The following is a 20,071-nucleotide window of genomic DNA, read 5'->3' as shown; positions in this document are numbered from 1 at the left end:
ATTTATTTTAGTTTTGATGTTCATGTAGTTGAGAACTATGGGCTATATGTCCATGTGGACCACTGATTTGAGTAGGGACGGTTGAGGTGTGGGGGAAAGTAGATGAGACAATTACTTTCAATTTTCTATTCTTTTGATAGGTAAGAGGACTTTTGAGTATGAGGGAAGTATTTTCAAAAATTTTTAAAAGGCATGCTTTTATCTAAATTATAAGAAAAGGTTTATTTATTGGGAAGTCAGATTTACAGAGAGAAGGAGAGACAGGAAGATCTTCCATCTGCTGGTTCACTCCCCCTGTGGCTACAGTGGCTGGAGCTGAGCTGACCTGAAGCCAGGAGCTTCTTCCGGGTCTCCCATGTGGGTGTAAGGGCCCAAGGCTTTGGGCTATCTACTACTGTTCCAGGCCACGAGCTGGAAGGGAAGTGGAGCAGCAGGGACATGGACTGGTGCCCATGTGGGATCCAAGCAGATGCAAGGCTAGGACTTCAGCCACTAGGCTACTGTCCCGGGCCCAATTTCATATACATTTTAAAATGTTTGAAAGAGAATGACTCTCCACATGGTTGGAACAACAGAGTCTATGAGACTGAAGTGAGGAGCTCTATCTGAGTCTCCCGGGTTGTCAGGGAGGAGCTGCTTGAGCCGTTATCTGTAGCTTTTCTACCACACTTTGTGGGGAGCTGAATCAAGCTGAGCAGTTCGCACACAAATGGATCAAAAAATGTCCTTCTTTTTGGGGGGGACAAGAGATACAGATGGAGCAAGAGCTTCCGCCCGACATGCCTGTACCAGCCAGGTCTGGGTCAGGCTGAACTCTGGAGCCTGCAGCTCCATCCAGGTGCTCCCAGTGGGGGTAGGGTATTGAAGCATCATGCGCTGCCAGTGTGGAGAGTACCCGTGAGCAGGAGGCTGGATCCAGTGTGCAGAAGCCAGAACTTGAAGTAGCTGCTCTGATAAGGCCGACAGGGATCCTGAGTGGTGACTCAGCCCCTCTACTGAATGCCTGCCCCAGATTGTATCATTTTAGTTGGACAGAGCAGGAGTGTTGTATGTATAGCCAATAGAAACATGATTTTAGTTCAGTGATGGGACATGTGACAGAGGGGCATAAATGGGCCCCAAGCAGGCAGAAGAGAAGGAAAGGCGTTGGTCTGAGTGGTACCTAAAATACGTATTTTGAGTACCAGTTTCTGGCAGATGAATGAGTGGAGGATAGTATAACTGGACGTGAGGTGTCTAAGCCATAGTATGTCTTTTCCATTGCTGACATCAGTGACAGCTGTTAGCATGCAGTGTTTTATCCCAGTTGCCAAGGAGGTGGGATGTTCGTACATGGTGTGTGGACACACAGGATTTGGAAGAGGCAGTGAGGGGTGGGGCCGCAGACCTTGCTTGCTTTCCTTGTGTAATCCAGGAGAAGGACGTCATGGGGCTTGGAGGCTCAGTTGCAGGGATGCTTTGTTTAGATGAGGCTGGCAGGTACAGATCATGCTTAAGGTGATGAAGGGAACAACATAGTGACATTAGAGAGGATGAGGCATTGAGCCGAAGATGGGGCCTGGTGAGGGGGTTGGCTGGCGTGCCCGAGGGATGAGGCAAGGGAGATGGGGCCTGGTGGGGGGTTGGCTGGCGTGCCCGAGGGATGAGGCAAGGGAGACGGGGCCTGGTGGGGGGTGGGGTGCCCGAGGATGAGGCAAGGGAGACGGGGCCTGGTGGGGGGTTGGCTGGCGTGCCCGAGGGATGTGAGCCAGCAGCCTTGGCACTGTGTGCAGCCGCAGCCGCCGCAGCAGTCCCTTCTGCTGCTTTCCACGTCCATTTTTGAGCTCTAACTTCCGAGGCAGCTCCTGAAGGGGCTCTTAAAGCTGTAGGATGGTACTTTTGGTATACTTGGATTTTGCTAAATCATGATTTTTCTTTTCCTGAAATAGGAACAGCTTTTAGACTGTACAGGTGAAGATGGATGGAATAAACTTTTTGACTTGATTCAGTCAGAGCTTCATGCAAGACCTGATGATGTCCATGTGAACATCCGACTGGTGGAGCTGTATCGCTCCAATAAGAGACTGCAGGACGCTGTGGCCCACTGCAGGGAGGCAGGGCGGAACAGAGCTTTGCGTTCCAGTTTAGAGTGGAATTCATGTGTTGTGGAGACCCTGAAGGTGGGTGAAAACTCTTTGGTGTCCGTGCTTCTACGTTTATGAATCTAGTAACTTTTTCTGTGTTGAAACATTGCCCGCCCTGCAAGATTTAAATTTTACTGGTTTATGTACCAAACGTGTTCAGATGCAGTTTTTACCAGGATGTGGTAAATTTTGACATGGGTGCATGAGGGGGGGTCGATAGACACGTTTTTTGGTGATTTTACTAATGTAAAAGTTGCAGTGTAAGAAGAATAGACCAAGTAATCTTGAATGTAAAAGCTTTGCAGCTTAGCTTTTTCTTTCTTTAATGCAGGAATATCTGGAAACCTTAGAGGGTTTGGACTCTGATAAAAGTAACTGGCGAACAACCAATGAAGACCTACTCCTGGCCTATGCAAACCTCATGTATCTTACACTTTCCGTGAGGGACGTGCAGGGAAGTAGAGAAGTGCTGGAAGGGTAAGTTGGCTCTGTGAACAGGGCACTGATTGAGCATAAACTGCTGATGCTTTTGGTTTTTTTAAGCAGAACACTTCATTGACTTAAATTTATTTACTGCACTATTATTCCTGCACCCAGGAGTTACAGTTAATAAGATGAGAGCCTTGGAGGGAAGGTTAACTTATTTTCTGGGAATATTATAGCTTATGTCGTCTGACTTTGAGTTTCAAAGAGAATTCCTGCTGTTAAAATTTGATTAGATTAGCTGTATGTTGAATGGTTCAGATTTGGCGTGTTTAAATGAAGAGTAAAATGTTCTAACTGCCGTTTCATATTTTATTCATTCGTATTTTTTTTTTTGTTTGTTTGCTAGCTTGAATCTTTTATTTCAGAAATTGGATCTTTGTTTCTTAAACTTTTTTGTTTTGTTTTTAAAAAAAATAAGAGTTAATGATTTTTGTGCCTGGCAATATAGCCTAGTGATTAAATCCTTGCTTTGCATCTGCTGGTATCCTATATGGTTGCCAGTTCATGTCCTGGCTGCTCTACTTCCCATCCAGCTCCCTGTTTCTGGCCTGGGAAAGCAGTGGAGGACGACCCAAAGCCTTGGGGCCCTGCACCCTCGTGGGAGACTCGGAAGAGGTTCTTGGCTCCTGACTTCGGATCGGCTCAGCTCTGGCCATTGAGGCCACTTTGGCAAGTGAGCCAGCGGATGGAAGATCTTTCTGTCTCTCCTCTCTGTATATCTGCCTTTCCAATAAAAATAGGTAAAAGATTTATTTATTTATTTATTTTTATTGGAAAGGCGAATTTTGAAAGAGACAGAACTATCTTCCGTTCAATGGTTCTCATGGCTGGAGCAGAGCCTGAACTCAGTCTGGGTCTTACACGAGGTCAGTAGGACTCAGGTACTTCAACCATCACCTAACTGCTCTAAGGGTGTGTGTTCAGCAGGAAGCCAGAATCAGAAGTGAATCCAGGATATGAGCCAGGTTCTCCAACATGAGAGGCAGGTGTCTCAAGCAATATCACTTCTTTTTATTCTTAATAGAAAGATTTATGTATTTTTAATTGAAAGGCAGATTTTATGGAGAAGAGAGACAGATCAACCTCCCGTATGCTGGTTCACTCCGCAAATAACCGCACTGGCCTCTCGGCTTCCCGCATGGGTGTAAGAGCTCAGGGACTTAAGCCATCCCCCAAGGCTCATAAGTGGAGCAGCTGGTAGATGAACCCGTGCTCATTTGGAATGCCAGCACTTGTAGGCTGAGGATGAGCCAGTTGAGCCACCATGCTGGCCTCTCAAATGATATGTTAACTGCTGTACCTAATGCCCTATTTAGCATAAAAAAAAATTGTTCTTTTAAGTGACTCAATATTTATGCATGTTTATGAGCTGCACTTTTTAATTTAAAAACTTCATCATGGAGCACTGTGCTCTTAGGAGGTGCAGTGCAGTATTTCACCAGATACATACAGTGTGAACTGATCAAATCATGTGGTCAGCAGCTCCACCTTTGCATCCCTTGTTTTATATTTTTGTAGATCTCGGTAATGTCTGACTTGAGAACCCAGCTTGATTCTGCACTCAATGTCAGAAATTTTACATGTCATAAAGCCTCTAGGAAACTTAGCTGTGCTACATCTATGGAAAAACAAGAGAAAAAGAAGAAATTTAGTACTATGCAAATAAGTTTGTCCTCATGGATCCTCCTGTAGCTCCATTTCCTTTGTTATAATCTGCTTTAGAATCTGACGTAGGAGCCAGAGATGTGGGGCAGGGGGTGCCCTGGAATGCCAGCATCCCATACTGGAGGATCAGTCCGCTTCCTCTCTAGCTGTCCTGACAAGCTGGAAAGCAGTAGAGGATTTCCCAAGCACTGGGGACCTCGCCGCCTGCGTGGGAAATGCTGGTGCAGTTCCAGGCTCTGGCGTGGGCCTGGCCCAGCCTTGGCCATTGCAGCTCTTTGGGCAGTGAATCAGCGGGCGGAAGGCTTTCCTTGTGTCACCGTCACTTTGCCGTTCAAATAAATCGTTAAAAAAAGAAGTCACGGAGCCTACGTTGTTCCTTGGAAAGCATGTCAATCAAAAGAAACTTAGAAAAAAAAAAAGAAACTTAGAGATGAACACGTGTTTCTTCTGAAATGAAAAGTTTTCCAACTTTATTGCGGTTTATCATAGAATCTTCATCTGTGATCAGTAGTTTTGTTTTGTTTCGTTTATGAACTGGAGAACTGGAACTAGTTTATGGAACAAGATGTGATTGTAGAACAGGGCTGTGGAACCTTTGTGTGCCAAGGGCCTGTGGACTATAACATACAAAATAGGTACATTGAATTTCCAGTCCCTCCTGCAGTTTTCCCGGCAAGGCTAGGCTCAGTGAGTCTTCAGGTTTTACGTGGTCCGCTAGTTGAAAGTTCCGCACTCCAGTACTAGGGTTGAAGTTTGAATATGGAAAGTATGCAGGCTGTAGGTAATGAATGAATGATTAATAATATGTGAAGCAGGACTAGGGATTTTGAAGAGTTCAGATTTGGAAGAGGAAGTGTGAAGTAAGCGTTCGTTTTGAGTCCGTGAGACTGTGATTGCGTCGAATGCAGTTGTTGAATTCTTGCTTACTGTCTTACTGTTGCAGCTTTGACAGTGCTCTGCGGGCTGTGGAACCCTCTGTGGGTGGAAATGATGAGCTGTCCTCAGTTTTCTTGGAAGTAAAAGGACACTTCTACATGCACGCTGGTTCTCTGCTTTTGAAGATGGGTCAGCACAGTGATATCCAGTGGCGAGCTCTGTCCGAGCTGGCGGCCTTGTGCTATCTCATAGCGTTTCAGGTAAGCTTTCCCATGTTAGGTGCAGTTGACGTTTAAGCGTGGCTGGATTGTGTTTCACATGGAAGTGTGCACTGCTGTATAATGAAAATATGTGAGCAAACCCATAGAATCAAGTGAAGATTATCTTGATGGGTGAAAATGAAAATATCCCCCATACTGGTGAGGCTGGTGGGAGAGACATGGGGACATGTTGCTGAGGACAGGTGAGACATGGGCACACGTTGCTGAGGACAGGAGGGAGACACGGGGACACATTGCTGAGGACAGGTGAGACACGGGGACACGTTGCTGAGGACAGGTGCATGGCCTTGGCTTGTTTGAAGACAGCACAAAGCGTGATCTTACTGTCCATTTCTGGGAATGTATAATCTCGAACTATGCATGGAAGATAAGTTCAAATATAATAAAGATAAAACTTTAATAAATATAATAAGCCAATTTGGAATAGTTACTGTAAGCTGTCATAGAAGAATGGTTACTTATCCGTGTAATATGTATATGACAGTATAATGTCACAAATATCACAGCATCTTGTAGTGAAGTGAGTTTTAAAAGCATAAAACAATTGTGTTTATGTAGATTGACAAGAAGGAAATAATGCCAAAATGGTGTCCTTTTTTCTTTTTATGGTAGAATACTTTATATCTTCCCAGAACTGTTTTTATAAATAAGCTTGCTTTGCTTCCTTAAAGAAACAGAAGCATTGTGAAAATGAAACATGAAACATGCTTTCTAAAATGATTATTTTAAATAAAGGGGTAAGAAGAATTAACGCTTTAATTTTTTTTAAAGAGAATTTTTTTTAAAGGTTTTATTTTAATTTTTATTGGAAAGGGAGATTTAGAAGATGAGACAGAAAGATCTTCCATCTGATGGTTCACTCCCCAAGAGCTTAGCTAATCCGAAGCCAAGAGCTACTCCTTGGTCTCCCACACAGGTGCAGGATCCAAGGTTTTGGACCATCCTGCACTGCTTTTCCAGGCCAAAAGCAAGTATGGGATCCCAGTACATTGAAGGCGAGGATTTAGCCATTAGGCTATCGCGCCAGGCTCCCAATTCATTTTTAACGCATTCATTTGTTTGAAAAAGTAAAGGAGAAGGAGGGATAGAGCAATTGTGTCTCTGCTGATTCTCTTCCCTGACGGTGACAGATGCTGGGCCGAGCTAAGCCAGGATCCTGGAATGGTGGCAGGGTTCCTAGTGCGTGGGCCAGGATGTGCTAGCCTCCCAGGCGCACTGAGAGGAAGCTGAATCAATAGTGGAGCGGCGAGGACTCAAATAGCTGTTCCAATACGGGATCTCTGATGTTGCAGGCGATGGCTTACCCCACAGTGCCACGTCGGCAGCGTCCTTAGTCTTCAACTCCCACATGTATGTGGAAAACATCTTAGAGACTTTGACTTTATATAACTAGTTTGTTTTAAAGCTTAATCATCAAGGTATTATAAGTGTAAAAGCTCATTTGTGTCTGATACTTGGAGTACTTGCCAAGCAGTCCGGCTGTTTTCTGCTATGGTTTTTGGACTTTGATCAGGGAAATGGTGTGGTTCTAGTAACTATATGTATATTTTAGCTAGTTTTTTTTTTTTTTTTTAAGATTTCATTTTCTTTTTATTAGCAAGTCAGATATACAGACAGGAGGAGAGACAGAGAGGAAGATCTTCTGTCCGATGATTCACTCCTCAAGCGGCTGCAATGGCTGGAGCTGAGCCAATCTGAAGCCAGGATCCAGGAGCTTCTTCCAGGTCTTCCATGTGGGTGCAGGGCCTTTCTTGACTGCTTTCCCAGGCCACAAGCAGGGAGTGGGATGGGAAGCAGGGCTGCCGGGATTAGAACCCGCACCCATATGGGATCTAGGTACATGCAAGGCAAGGACTCTAGCTGTTTAGGCTACCATGCCAGGCCCGATTTTTTTTTTTTAAGATTTATTTATTTTTGCTTGAAAAGCAGATTTTAATGAGAAAAGGAGGGACAGAAAGAGGTTTTCCATCTGCTGGTTCATTCCAAATAACTGTATTGAGCTGAGCTGAGATGATCCTGGGTTGGGAACCAGGAGCTTTTCAGGGTCCTATGTGGATATCGAGGCCCACGGACCTGAGCCTCTGCTCCCCTCCAAAGTTGTGAGCAGGGAGCTGAAGTGGAAGTAGTGCAGCCAGGACAGGAAGTGATGCCCTCATGAGATGCTGGTGCTCCAGGTGGAGGATTAACATTGCATACCACTCTGCAAGGCTCATTAGGTAGGCATTTAATGAGTCTTTAAACTTTTTCATAAGTTGAGGGAATGATGTCTGAGGGAATTGGATTCATAACTAATTAAGTGATCATGAATTGAGCTGTTGGATTATTGTGTGAAAGTGATCCAATTTGGAATCGATCTTGTAGCGTACTGGCTTAATTTGCTGCCTGTGGTGTTGTCATCTCATATATGCCCCAGTTCAAGCCCTCGCTGCTCTACTGCCAGTCTTCCTATTAATACTCATGGAAGGGCAGTGGCACATGGCCTAGCTGGTTGATCCCTGTAGGAGTGTGGTCCTGACCCTGTGGAGACTGAACCAGCTGATGGAAGATCATTTCATCTTGGTAATCCTACCTTTCAAATAGCAGAACTTTTTTTTCAAAAGGTCAAATTTACGAATTGAGGTCAATTTGAAAGATGGAATGCTACATTTATTTTCTTTGTGTTCATGTTTAATTATTAATTTATTTTACTTGAAAGTGGAAGTTAGGAAGGGGTGGAGATGGAGATCTTCCACCATTGGTTCACTCTCCAAATAGCTGCCATGGCCAGAGCTGGGCCGGTGTGTAACTGGGACCCTGGAGCTTCTTCAGCTCTCTCTCATGACTGCAGGGGCCCCAGGACTTGAGCGATCCTTCACAGCTTTCCCAGGCCAAAAGCAGGGATCTGGATCGGAAGTGCAGCAGCCGGGGCAGGAACAGTGCTCGCTGGCACCCAAATGGGATGCCAGCCCTACGCTGGAGCATTCATTAGCTTTCAGCACCGTGGCCCCAGGCCGGCCCCTGTGTGTTCTTTTGATAATTACACATGATAAAGCTTAACTTCATTTTGAGAATGCTCATGGGTGAAAGGATAGGTCAGATGATTGTTTCAGAGTGCAAGTTAAAGTTTTTAGATTTACAATGACTTATTTGGAAAACTGATAACATTGAAAAGGAACTAATGTATACACGATTTAAAAATTCTATCAGTACACAAGGATATTGTGAAAATTCCTTCCTTATCACTAGTCATTTACTCCCTGCCTGGAAAAACTAATGTTAATTACTTTCATGTGAGTTCTTCAAGACATGTAACATGCTTTATAAGATACTACACACCCTGACATACACACGTACTGTTAATAGGTAGGAAACATCCTTAACGTTGAATTGTTTATATTTTGATTGATTTCCATGGCATGTATTTTAAATAAGATGATTTTTATTAGTTCACATGTTGTTCTGTTATCTGGATGGATGCTGTGTGGGTGGATTTCTTAAAGCAGCGCCCCACACCATAATTTGTTTTTGCTTGTCTCTGTTGTCCTACTTCAGATGGTTCAGTAGTGAATAACCTGAGCCATTTCACATAAAAGTGATAGATTAGCTACATGAAGGAATGCCGGATCAGCATGCATCTGTGCTTTTATAGTTGCTGTATTTCAAGATTATAGTGAAACATTTGAAAGTTCTGTTAGGGTACCCTGTTTGGTACCCTGTTCGTTGCCTGTAAGAATGTATTTGGTGGTGAGCATTTAATACTTTTCAAGTTAGTCCAGTGTGCCTAAAGATAATTAGATTTTTTTGTGTGCCTTTTTCTGTGGAGTAAAAATACTTGAGCTACTGTTTGTTGGACTTGTTTTCCCTTGATGCTAACTTAAAAAAGTCTTAGTGCTTTCACAAAACAATTTTGTTAGTACCCGAAGGCAGTTTTCATGTCTTCCTTGCACTGTTCTATTTGCTCATCACTCCAGCTTTTCTGCATTGGATGGGACCGGAAGTGCATTTACTCTTTCAGTTGGCCGAGTTTATGCCGGTGATAATGTGGTTATCTACGTACTCTTGAAATGCGCCGTCTGCATGTGGTGTTTCCAGCTATGCTTTCAAAAGCAAGTCGATGTCTGTTCTGTCATTGCAAGGCAGAAAAGTACTCCAAGTCTCCATTTTCCTGAGTGAGCTTTTAGGACAAAGATCTTCTCAGAAGTGCTCTCTGTATACATTGCTTGTAGCTTATACAGCTTTCTTTATTCGTCAGCTTTTGTCATTGCTTTCCAATTGAGTTTCATGACTGGTTAACTGTTTGCTATCCAAGAAGTACATTGTAGTAGAAAGAAACATCTGGTAGAAATATAGGTATCCTCCAGTAAAGATTTTTGATTCTAAAATTGGCAGGTTCCCAGACCAAAGATTAAATTAATAAAAGGAGAAGCTGGACACAATCTGCTGGAAATGATGGCCTGTGACCGACTGAGCCAATCAGGTAACAGTACTGAGTAAGAAAAAAAGGTGACAGCTTCTTTCAGGGTGCGGCTGACGATAAGTCTCTCCAGGAGATGGTACAATTGCCTCTTTCCCCTTGCTAGAAGAGGGTGATCAGTATGGAAAGGATTATATATGTGATTGATAAGATAGCAGTAACTCCTTAATTTCCTTTTTATGTAGCTGTAAAAGTATTCATTTCAAGTGTTTCAAAGTACTTTGTGAACTAGGGATAATTATTTTTTCAGTAGTTTAACATGAGATAAAGAAAATGCAGGTCTCTCCCTTTGGAGAGTTGAGAACATACTGAGAGAGAATAGATGTGCTAATATCTATTATTATTACTCAGTTCTCCTGGCCTGTTACACTTGTGGGTTTTTATTCCCAGTGCTGGTTTTCTGGATGGATCTTGCAGATCTGTTACGTATCTGTAATTTTGCTAAGGAAGCACTTCTAGGACAGTTAGGTAGTGATGACAGAAATCAACTAAGGAAATTTTCTTTCTGTAGAGAGGTGTTTTGGGTGGAGATTTGAGTAAATTCCATAAAGAGCGGGTGACTGTTCTGTCAGTTCCTGTTATTCCTGTGTCCCAAAACCTGTGTACCAACCTGCCTGTTGGTAGGAGTTACACTTCCAGCCCGTGTTCCTTCTGCCTTCCCAGGTTTGTCACAGTGCCTGTGCCGGGGTCACAGTTGGTAAAATCAACTGTGTTTTTTGTTTTTCAATTGAAGTGTTCAAGTTTTCTAAGAGATAACAAATGGTGATGACCAAGCTAATATAATTAACTTCTGCCTAAGATTTAATTCACATACCAAATAATTCACCTGCTTAAAATAGATCAGTGGTTTTATTTTATTATACTTAGAATTCAGCAATTATCATTACAGTCATTTTCTGAATTTTTTATGTCTCATCTTCCTATATTGAAATTCCGTAGAACACTTAGTACACAATACAATACAATACAATACAATAGCCCTTCAGAATCCACTGTTAAAGTTTGCCTTACCTGGACATTATATAAAAATAATCAAAATAATATGTTCCATTGTAACTGATTTCTTTCAGTATCTTTTCAGGGTTCACATTGTAACATATATAATTGTTTTATGCCAGGAATGGTTTTAAAATAGGTTCCTCATTCCAAATCAGTGGGATAAAAATCTGGCAGGTAGGGCCTGGAAATAAGTATTGTTAAAAGCTGTTTCAAGGAAGGTTCTGATCCAGGCAGGCTTAGAAACCCGTGTCTAAGATGAGAGAATGAGAACCTGATCTTGCTGTAGTATGGCTGCATTCATTCTAGAGTTTCCCATTGAAACGATACACTTTGGGCATTTTTCACACACGTCTCTTCCTGTCCACCTGTTTTTCTTCAGCGTGCATGTGTTCGTTTCTGTAAGCACACACGTGTGCATTGTGGCTTGGGCCTGGAGTTAGATTGGAGGGTATCACCGCTTTGGGTGTGTGGCTGAGCAGTTGGGCTATATAACTAATCATAGGCTGTATCTTTTTGAATCATGGAAATGATTTATTTTGTTTTTCAGGACACATGTTGCTAAACTTAAGTCATGGAAAACAAGATTTTTTAAAAGAGATTGTAGAATCTTTTGCTAATAAAAGTGGACAGTCGGCTTTATATGATGCTCTGTTTTCTAGTCAGTCATCTAAGGATAAATCTTTCCTTGGTAATGATGATATTGGAAACGTTGACCTGCAGTCGCCGGAGTCGGATGAATTGGCCAGATATGATGTTGGTGAGTTGAAACATTTTTTTAAAAGATTAGGAGGAAAAGCAGTCAGTCACCCATGCTCTCATCACTTCAGAATGCTGACCTGATGTTTTCAGTAATCTGTTCAGGATGCGTTTTGTTTTTTGAGGGGCGTTGGAGGGCACTGGTGCATGTCATCTGACATGTTTTTGTTGTTGTTCTAAATATGTGTGGTTTGTCTTTCATGAATTCTGTCCCACCAAGTATCACTTTTAATTGTAGTATATATATTTTTTTACTTAAGCATGTCCCTTTATCCTGTCTAAATGTAAAAAATCTAAAAAGATGGATTCAGCAGTATATACACCACTTACCGTAAGTTTGAAATGGCTTTGAAACTTTGAAATAGATTGAAATATTTGCAGAATTGAAAATTAGGGACTTAATGGGTTAAGTAGAATTTGCTTTTGGTCATTACTTTTGGTCATTGCTTGTAGTTAAGAAGAACATTGCTGTGAGGACCGGCACTCGAGCTTGCGGTGAAGCCGCTGGTTAGGATGCGTGTGTCCTGCATTGAGTGCGTGAATGGAGTCTCTGGCTCTGGCTCCTCAGTGCAGCTTCCTGTTAAGGTTGAGTCTGGAAGGCAGTGATGGTGGCTCAGGTTACTGGGTTCTTGTCAGTCATTTGGAGCCTACTTTTTGGGTATTTGGGAAATGAACCAGTGAATGAAAGTTATTGTACACGCTTTGTCTCTCCAAACTGTAAGTTTATATATATAAAATGGCAAAGCGTTTAGTAAGAGTGTAAGATTTTTGCTTATCGGGCCCAGCGCGGTGGCACAGTGGTTAAGGTCCTCGCCTTGCATGCCCGGGATCCCATATGGGCACCGGTTCTAATCCCGGCAGCCCCGCTTCCCATCCAGCTCCCTGCCTGTGGCCCGGGAAAGCAGTCGAGGACGGCCCAAAGACTTGGGATCCTACACCCGCGTGGGAGACCCAGAAGAGGCTCCTGGCTTCGGATTGGCTCAGCTCCAGCCGTTGTGGTCGCCTGGGGAATGAATCATCGGACAGGAGATCTTCCTGTCTGTCTCTCCTCTCTGTATATCTGCCTTTCCAATAAAAATAAACTAAAAACTAAAAAAAAAAAAAAAGATTTTTGCTTATCATAAACTTCTCCTCAGGTCTAATGTAGCAAAGCAAATTGAGAAATTCCTCCTTTCCCGCCTTTAGAAAAACATTGATTTATTTGAAAGGGTTACAGAGAGACTGGGAGAGACAGCGATCTCCCCTCCACTGGTTCGCTCTCTGTATGGCAGCAGCTGCTGGGGCTGGGCCTGACTAAAGCAGGTAGCCCAGAGCTGCTTCCTGGTCTCCATGTAGATGCTGAGGCCCGGCTTGAGCCGTCTTCTGCCCCCAGGCTCATCGGGAAGGTGCTGATTGGAAGTGGAGCAGCCTGAATTGAGGCTGGCACCCATGTGAAGTGCTGGCATCGCAGGCGTTGGTTTTACCCACCGTGCTGCAGCACTGACCCCTAACTAAGACACCTTTATTGTGAGTTGTTTTGACAGAACTAAAGGTATGGTGAAGATTTCTGAAGCCTTGAGCCACTTTCCCCTTTTTATTTTCAGGTGCCGTGCGAGCACACAATGGCAGTCTTCAGCACCTTACCTGGCTTGGCTTACAGTGGGCTTCATTGCCTAGCTTACCTGCAATTCGAAAATGGCTGAAGCAGCTTTTTCATCATCTGCCCCAGGAAACATCAAGGCTTGACACTAACACGCCTGAATCCATATGTATTTTAGATCTCGAAGTAAGCAAAGATTTTAGCAAGCTGAACATTGTGAATTTTACTTCCTTTTTTTCATACTTAACTTACATTTTCTTTATATAATACAGGTATTTTTACTTGGAGTAATATATACCAGCCACTTACAATTAAAGGAGAAATCTAGTTCTCACCACAGCTCCTACCAGCCTCTATGCTTGCCACTTCCTGTGTGTAAACAGCTTTGTACAGAGAGGCAGAAATCTTGGTGGGATGCAGTTGGTAATCTAATTCACAGAAAGGCAACGTAAGTAGCAATCTAAAAGTATTCTTCTAACTTACTTACGTAAGTGTTCAACTGTGTATTTTTAAAGAGATTTTATTACATCACATTTTTTTTTTAGACCTGGAACTTCAGCAAAATTACGACTTCTGGTTCAGCATGAAATACACACCCTAAGAGGCCAGGAAAAACACGGTCTTCACCCGTCTCTGCTTGTATATTGGGCAAAATGCCTTCAGAAAACGGTGAGCGCGCAAAACTGAAAACTTACGTATGGTGAAGTTAATTAAGGACGTTGCGAGTAAGGATGTTACTCGTCTTGAATATTTGATGTCTCTTTACTGGTGAGATTAATTATACATGATTAGCACTTCGATCAAAATATCACCTAAAGCTTTTTCATCCAGACTAAATTGGGCTGTCTCTTTAGGTAGTATCTCAAAACGTCTTAAATGTTGGATCTGCCTTGACTGCTGATATTAAGGTTGTTATTCCAGCATTTGGGTTGTTGAGTATTGATTTTTACATTAAAAAAGAAAAAGAAAAAACCCACTTTTTAAAAAGATTTGTTTGTCTGAACAGTAGAATTAGGGAGAGAGATAGATACCCACGCATTAGTGCACTCCCCTGAGGATTGCAGTGGCTGCAGTAGGCCCGTCCTGATCCAGGAGCGTCTTCCATGTGGGTGGGCCACGATGTTTGCTGTATTCCCAATCACGTTAGTGCGGAGCTAGGTCAGAAGTGCAGCATCTGGTACCTGACCTAGTACGCGCATTGGGTCCTGGGGCACTGGCCCTATAAGGGATTGTAAAGGTTCCATTTGATTTGGACTGGGAGTTGAGCCATTTGCTGTAAATGAGTTTTAAAGTCTAATCACATGTGTTCGTTAAGATTGTGCGCTTGTAACTTTTTCCATTTTAGGCCAGCAACCTTAATTCCTTTTATGATCAGCGGGATTACATAGGCAGAAGCGTTCATTACTGGAAAAAAGTTTTGCCTTTGTTGAAGACAATCAGGAAGAACAACAGTATTCCTGAACCTGTGGATCCTCTGTTTAAGCATTTTCATAGTGCCGACATTCCAGTAAGAGTCCCTTGTGAATTTGTTATGGATTTCCAGTTTGTAAATGAAGAAATGGAAAGTATTTAGATGAATTGCCTTGCTATGTAATGGTAGCCTGCCTTTCTAAATCCACTGTCACAAATAACCTATGACAGAAGAGTAATGAATCTCATCACATTATAAAAAGTCTTTGGAAAATCATTTGTATTTGATACTCTGAGTCGAAACGGTTTGACTAAAAACTGTTAACTGTGTTTAGGCATCTGAAATTGGTGAACACGAAGAGGAGGCACACATGGCCTTTGCTGTATTAGATTTAGTTAATGGAAATGTGGAAGAGGCTGTGGCTGCTTTTGAATCGATGAAAAATGTTTTTTCTTATTGGAATCTTGCACTGGTAAGTAGATGTGTTAATTGAATTAAAAGATTTTTTTTGTTGTTGACTTAGCAACGTGTTTCATAAAACTACTCTGTGTAGATTTTTCACAGGAAAGCAGAAGACATTGAAAGTGATGGCCTTTCTCCCGAAGAACAAGAAGAATGCAAAAATTGTCTGAGAAAGAGCAGGGACTACCTGATAAAGATTATAGATGAGACTGACTTAGATCTTTCAGTGGCCCGAAAAGTAAGTTGAGGTTCTTGTCTGCACTTCCTTGTATTAGTGACTTGGGTGATTGGCGTCTTTTGCCTTGGTTTTATATTTTGTTAATCTCAAAAATAGTACCTTGTTGTTAAGGCATAGAAGAAATGAAAATTCTTGGTTTGCTTTGTTGGTTTGCCTTAATTTTGCTCATTCTCTTTCGGGAATCTATGTATATTTTTACCAAAGTACTTGTAGAATTAGAAAAACTTCTAACATAGAATGTCATCAAAAAAATGTTTTTTTAACCTTAGCCATTGTAATCAAAACAAACATAAACTCAGGACTAATTTTTTTTTTTTAGCTTATTTTTTTTTTAACATTTGTTTTTATTGGGAAGGCAGATTTACAGATAGGAAGAGACAGAGAGATCTTCTGTCCTCTCTTCACTACTCACGGTTCAGTCCTTGACCAGAGCTGAGCCAGACTGAGGCCAGGAGCTTCTTGGGACCTGCAGTGTAGCTGTAGAGGCCCAAGGACTTGAACCATCCTTCGCTGCTTTCCCAGTAAGCAGGGAGTTGGATTGAAGAGGAGCAGCTGGGGCATGAACATAGGGGGTACCCCTAATCTTCATCCTTTCCCCCTTCCATTTGCTCGCTGCCTTCCATGGTGTTCTCCCCTTCCGTGCCCGCAGCGTCCCCCTCCACAGGCAAGGGGGTGCCCGCCGGCGTCGTCTTCTCGCTGGCCTGTTCCTTGGACAGCAGTGAGACCATCCTAGACAGGTCACATTTGCCTTGCAGGAAGACGGGCAGGTGCAGCATGTCTTGGCGTTTGGCCCATCTGCAGGAAGGGAGCGAGAGATGGTAGGATCTCTGCCAAACCTCCCTCTGGGCCTGGCTGCCCCTGCCCCTGCCCCACGTGCCCCACACGCCTCACTGGCCCAGCTCCCCCACTCACCAGAACAGGCAGATGATGCAGATCAGGAAAAGGAGGCCTGCCCACATCCAGCCCAGCGCCCACGTGTGCTTCCTGCGCATATTTTCTACCAGAAGAAGGTGGTGTGAAGCTGAACCGATGCCCTCCTTCCCCACCACCGCCTGCCTGCCCGTCCCCAGCCCTGGCTGGAGCCCTCACCATCCCCAGCCCTGGCTGGAGCCCTCACCATCAGGCTGCTGGTGGTAGCAGACCCTGCCGTGGTAGCAGCATCGCAAGGCATAGGCACACGTTGGGGTTCTCGATGGCCGCCTGGCCCCCGCAGCTTTCACGGTGCCACACATCCCCTTCACAGCCTGGGGGCCAGTCACAGCAGACAGCAGTTTGTATTTCGTAGAAGTGAGAAAAAAAATTAACTGAATTTTTTGGATAAAGTCTTTGTAATCATTTTTAAAGTTACTTCTCTTAGAGTTTTGCGGATTAGATGTCTTAGTTACTGCCTTGTGTTTTCAGTTGCCTGTGCCTCTGGAGTCCGTCAGAGAGATGCTCAACTCAGTCATGCAGCAGCTTGCAGACTACAGCGAAGGAGGTGCTTATTATAAAAATGGTTTACGAAGTATGGATTCAGAGGTCAAACACTCCACACCATCGCCCTTATTTTCTCTTTCACCTAATAAAAGCTACAAGGTAAGTCGAAAATTAATTAATTACAGTGGCATATATTTCTGTTTTGGAGATTTTAAATACCTGCTGTTCAATTTTTTATTTTTTTTAAGTATTCTCCCAAAACACCACCTCAGTGGGCGGAAGATCAAAATTTCTTGCTGAAAAAGATCTGCCAACAAGTAGAGGACATCAAGGTAAGTGACTTGATTCCTGTCATTGTGTCCCATAGTCAGAGAGCCTTCCTTGGGCCTTTCCTCTGCCTTTTAAAAACTGGTCAAAAGGTTCTCCCTTCTATGCCTAAGAAGTTAAAGTTGCAGCTGTGTGTTAAGTACCACTTTCTGAAATTACACGTGTTTCTTTTCCACAAACGGGAATTTCCAAAGGTAGATACACTTTTATTTATGTAAAACATGGCATAGGTCCTGGCACGGATGACATTCTTAAGTGTCTGGGTTGAATTACATACTAATTGTAACTTGCTCTGTTAATTCAACTCTCAGATTGACTTTTGATGCAACGTGTGTTAAACCTGTAGTTAGGAATGAAAAATGATCTGTTTCAAAAAGCCTTTTTACCTTTGTATAACACTTGAATGAATTTGGCATATAGTTACACAAGATTTTCTACCATTGTGTTTAAAGGAACTTTACTTATTTTGAATTGGAAGTACCAATAGGTTTTCTATACTTGTTTAGCAGTAACTAATGTACTAAAACTTGTAAATGTACCCCCACGCAAGTCCTATGTGGCAGTATTGCAGGAACACAAATGAGGTGAGTTCACAGTCATGTCCTGGTACCAGTGACAGTTTATGAGACAAGACACAGTGGTGACGGTAGAGGTGCAGTTTTATTGAAGTAACGAACAGAGGCATTGGTAGAAAGAACAAGACACTGAGATCTCACGATCCGGAGGTGTGTCTTTAACATATTGGCAAGGAGCATCTGTGGTCAGTGTACATTAGCTGCTGTAACACAGTGCGAGGAACGCATGTGGTGAGTATACCTTACTGCTCTGAGGCAGGGCAGTGTGAAGCCCCATTGTGTATGGTTTGTACCTGCGCGTGAGCAGCAGCAAACAGCGTCTATGCTGGCTGGCAAGGAGCTGGGGGGTAGTGCTAGTCTGGCCTGCTCCAAGTTCCAAGCTCCCTCAGTTTTTTTTAATTTCAAAACTTTTTTTTTTTAAATAATAAACTTGTTGTTGTTTTATTTTTGATGATGTTTACATAGTTGAGAGAAATGCATGCCCATGTGGACCAGCAGTTAGGGTGGGGAACGTCGAGAAATTCGGGAGAGTGGTTGACACACTGTCTCCAGTTTCTCTTTTCTCTTCTGGTGTTTTGGGAAAGTGGAGACAGGAGGGGAGAGAGCCACTTTGAGCAGCCCAGCCACGATGGGGGAAGGCCACCGATGGGATGCCATGGTCCGTCCCCTTTGTAGAGCATGTTCTGAGGATACTGCTGCAGTGGTTGGGTTTTTTTTTTTTTTTTTTTTTTTTAATTGGAAAGTCAGAGAGGAGAGACAGGAAGATCTTCTGTCCGATGATTCACTCCCCAAGTGAGCGCAATGGCTGATCCTATGCCGATCCTAAGCCAAGATCCAGGAACTACTTCTGGGTATCCCACATGGGTTCAGGGTCCCAACGCTTTGGGCCATCCTCAACTGCTTTTCCAGGCCACAAGCAGGGAGCTAGATGGGAAGTGGAGCTGCTGGGATTAGAACCTGTGCCCATATGGGACCCTGGCGCATTTAAGGCAAGGACTTTAGCCGCTAGGCCACACCACCAGGCTCGCTTAAGTGGTTTTGTTAGTTCTGAGATGCTGTTGATTTCATTGCTGCAAGGTTAATAAAATAATTCCAAGGTCCATTGGCTGACAGAGTGCACCTTAGAGTCTGTTCTCCCAGATACTCGTCGGGTGAGCTGTCCAGTTTGTTTTGCTTTCCATGGTAAGAGATACCCTCTGCAAACCTCAATAAACTGATTTATCGTGTCCCCCATGAACATCTGGGTGTGCCGACTATCATACAAGCCTCTACAACCGTGGAGACCAGTTCTGATGCATGCACTCCACAGGCAAACCGCATAGCCTGTGGTTTTCACTGTGGCTGGAGTTCTGAGTTCAATGATCCAGTTGAGGGATCCCCAGAGAAACCTCACTAGAGGTGACCATAATCTAACTCCTGCTTGTGCCAGCCAGTGTGGGGTCCTGCTCAGACCATCACCCCCATCAGCCTACGCTCTGTACACACAGGTGGTTGCAGTCACCAGGTCAGTCTGTCCCCAGCCCCATCGCATGCACAAAGCAGTGGATGCTGCGGCCCAGCCTAACTCTGCCTACCACACACTCAGCCCTCATGTCCACCAGTGGGAGCTTCAGACTAGTTGGAGTGACCCCCAGTAACCCTTACTAGGCTCACAACCATCCCTGGTTCCTGTGCATGTCTGTAAGTGCAGCAGGATGGTCCAATGTGTCCCATATCCCATTCAGTTCTTGCATATATCCATGGGCGTTAAAGCCCAAGTTAACCCAGCTGATCCTCTCGTGTGGATGCAGGGAGCGGCCCAAGGATCTGGCCATCCTCGGCTGCTCTACCAGGATCGGAGGAAGAGATGCCAGCACAAGAGTTGGACCCAAATGATATCTCAGTGCCACAGGTAGAAGCTTGGCCTTTTATGCCCTGATGCTGGGCACAAGTGACTTTTTTAAAAGACTGTTTTTGTAGGGCCCGGCGCGGTGGCGCAGTGGTTAAGTCCTCGCCTTGCACGCCCGGGATCCCATACGGGCGCCGGTTCTAATCCCGGCAGCACCACTTCCCACCCAGCTCCCTGCCTGTGGCCCAGGAAAGCAGTCGAGGACGGCCCAAAAGCTTTGGGACCCTGCACCCGTATGGGAGACCCAGAAGAGGCTCCTGGCTTCGGATCGGCATAGCATCGGCCGTTGTGCTCACTTGGGGAGTGAATCATCGGACGGAAGATCTTCTTCTCTGTCTCTCCTCCCTTTATATCCGCCTTTCCAATAAATAAATAATAATAATAAATCTTAAAAAAAAAGACTTTTTGTAGATATTGGGGTTGGGTAGAGTGTTAGCATTTAGTTGTCTGTTAAGTAGGAGAGAATCTAGCAGATACACAAACACTTTAAGAGGGCAGTGTCTGTGGTATGTTGTTTGGGAAGCAACGCAGTATTA

At 43.8% G+C, this 20,071-nt stretch overlaps 1 protein-coding gene and 1 pseudogene across 5 annotated transcripts in view; one reads left to right on the top strand and one right to left on the bottom strand.

Moving 5' to 3' along the window:
* Positions 1-20,071, top strand: part of RANBP2 (RAN binding protein 2) — a 60,562-nt gene that overhangs the window by 16,541 nt on the left and 23,950 nt on the right. For 4 of the 5 annotated variants that reach the window (XM_040975504.1, XM_040975505.1, XM_040975503.1 and 1 more), the window contains exons 5-17: positions 1,929-2,159; positions 2,455-2,600; positions 5,218-5,410; positions 9,800-9,887; positions 11,431-11,640; positions 13,223-13,404; positions 13,491-13,666; positions 13,764-13,887; positions 14,564-14,725; positions 14,964-15,101; positions 15,183-15,329; positions 16,731-16,904; positions 16,994-17,077. In XM_040975504.1, the coding sequence (XP_040831438.1) occupies positions 1,929-2,159; positions 2,455-2,600; positions 5,218-5,410; positions 9,800-9,887; positions 11,431-11,640; positions 13,223-13,404; positions 13,491-13,666; positions 13,764-13,887; positions 14,564-14,725; positions 14,964-15,101; positions 15,183-15,329; positions 16,731-16,904; positions 16,994-17,077 (2,055 nt within the window). Of the gene's footprint in view, positions 1-1,928; positions 2,160-2,454; positions 2,601-5,217; positions 5,411-9,799; positions 9,888-11,430; positions 11,641-13,222; positions 13,405-13,490; positions 13,667-13,763; positions 13,888-14,563; positions 14,726-14,963; positions 15,102-15,182; positions 15,330-16,730; positions 16,905-16,993; positions 17,078-20,071 lie in introns of those variants that run through there. The other variant, XM_040975506.1, reaches the window with a different exon arrangement.
* On the bottom strand, positions 15,908-16,665 carry LOC121153187 (annotated as a pseudogene).

This window comes from Ochotona curzoniae, unplaced genomic scaffold (genome assembly GCF_017591425.1).
Source record: "Ochotona curzoniae isolate NIBS_2020 unplaced genomic scaffold, NIBS_Ocur_1.0 contig_2688, whole genome shotgun sequence".
NCBI lineage: Eukaryota > Metazoa > Chordata > Mammalia > Lagomorpha > Ochotonidae > Ochotona > Ochotona curzoniae.
This window is presented reverse-complemented; position numbering and strand designations above follow the sequence as displayed.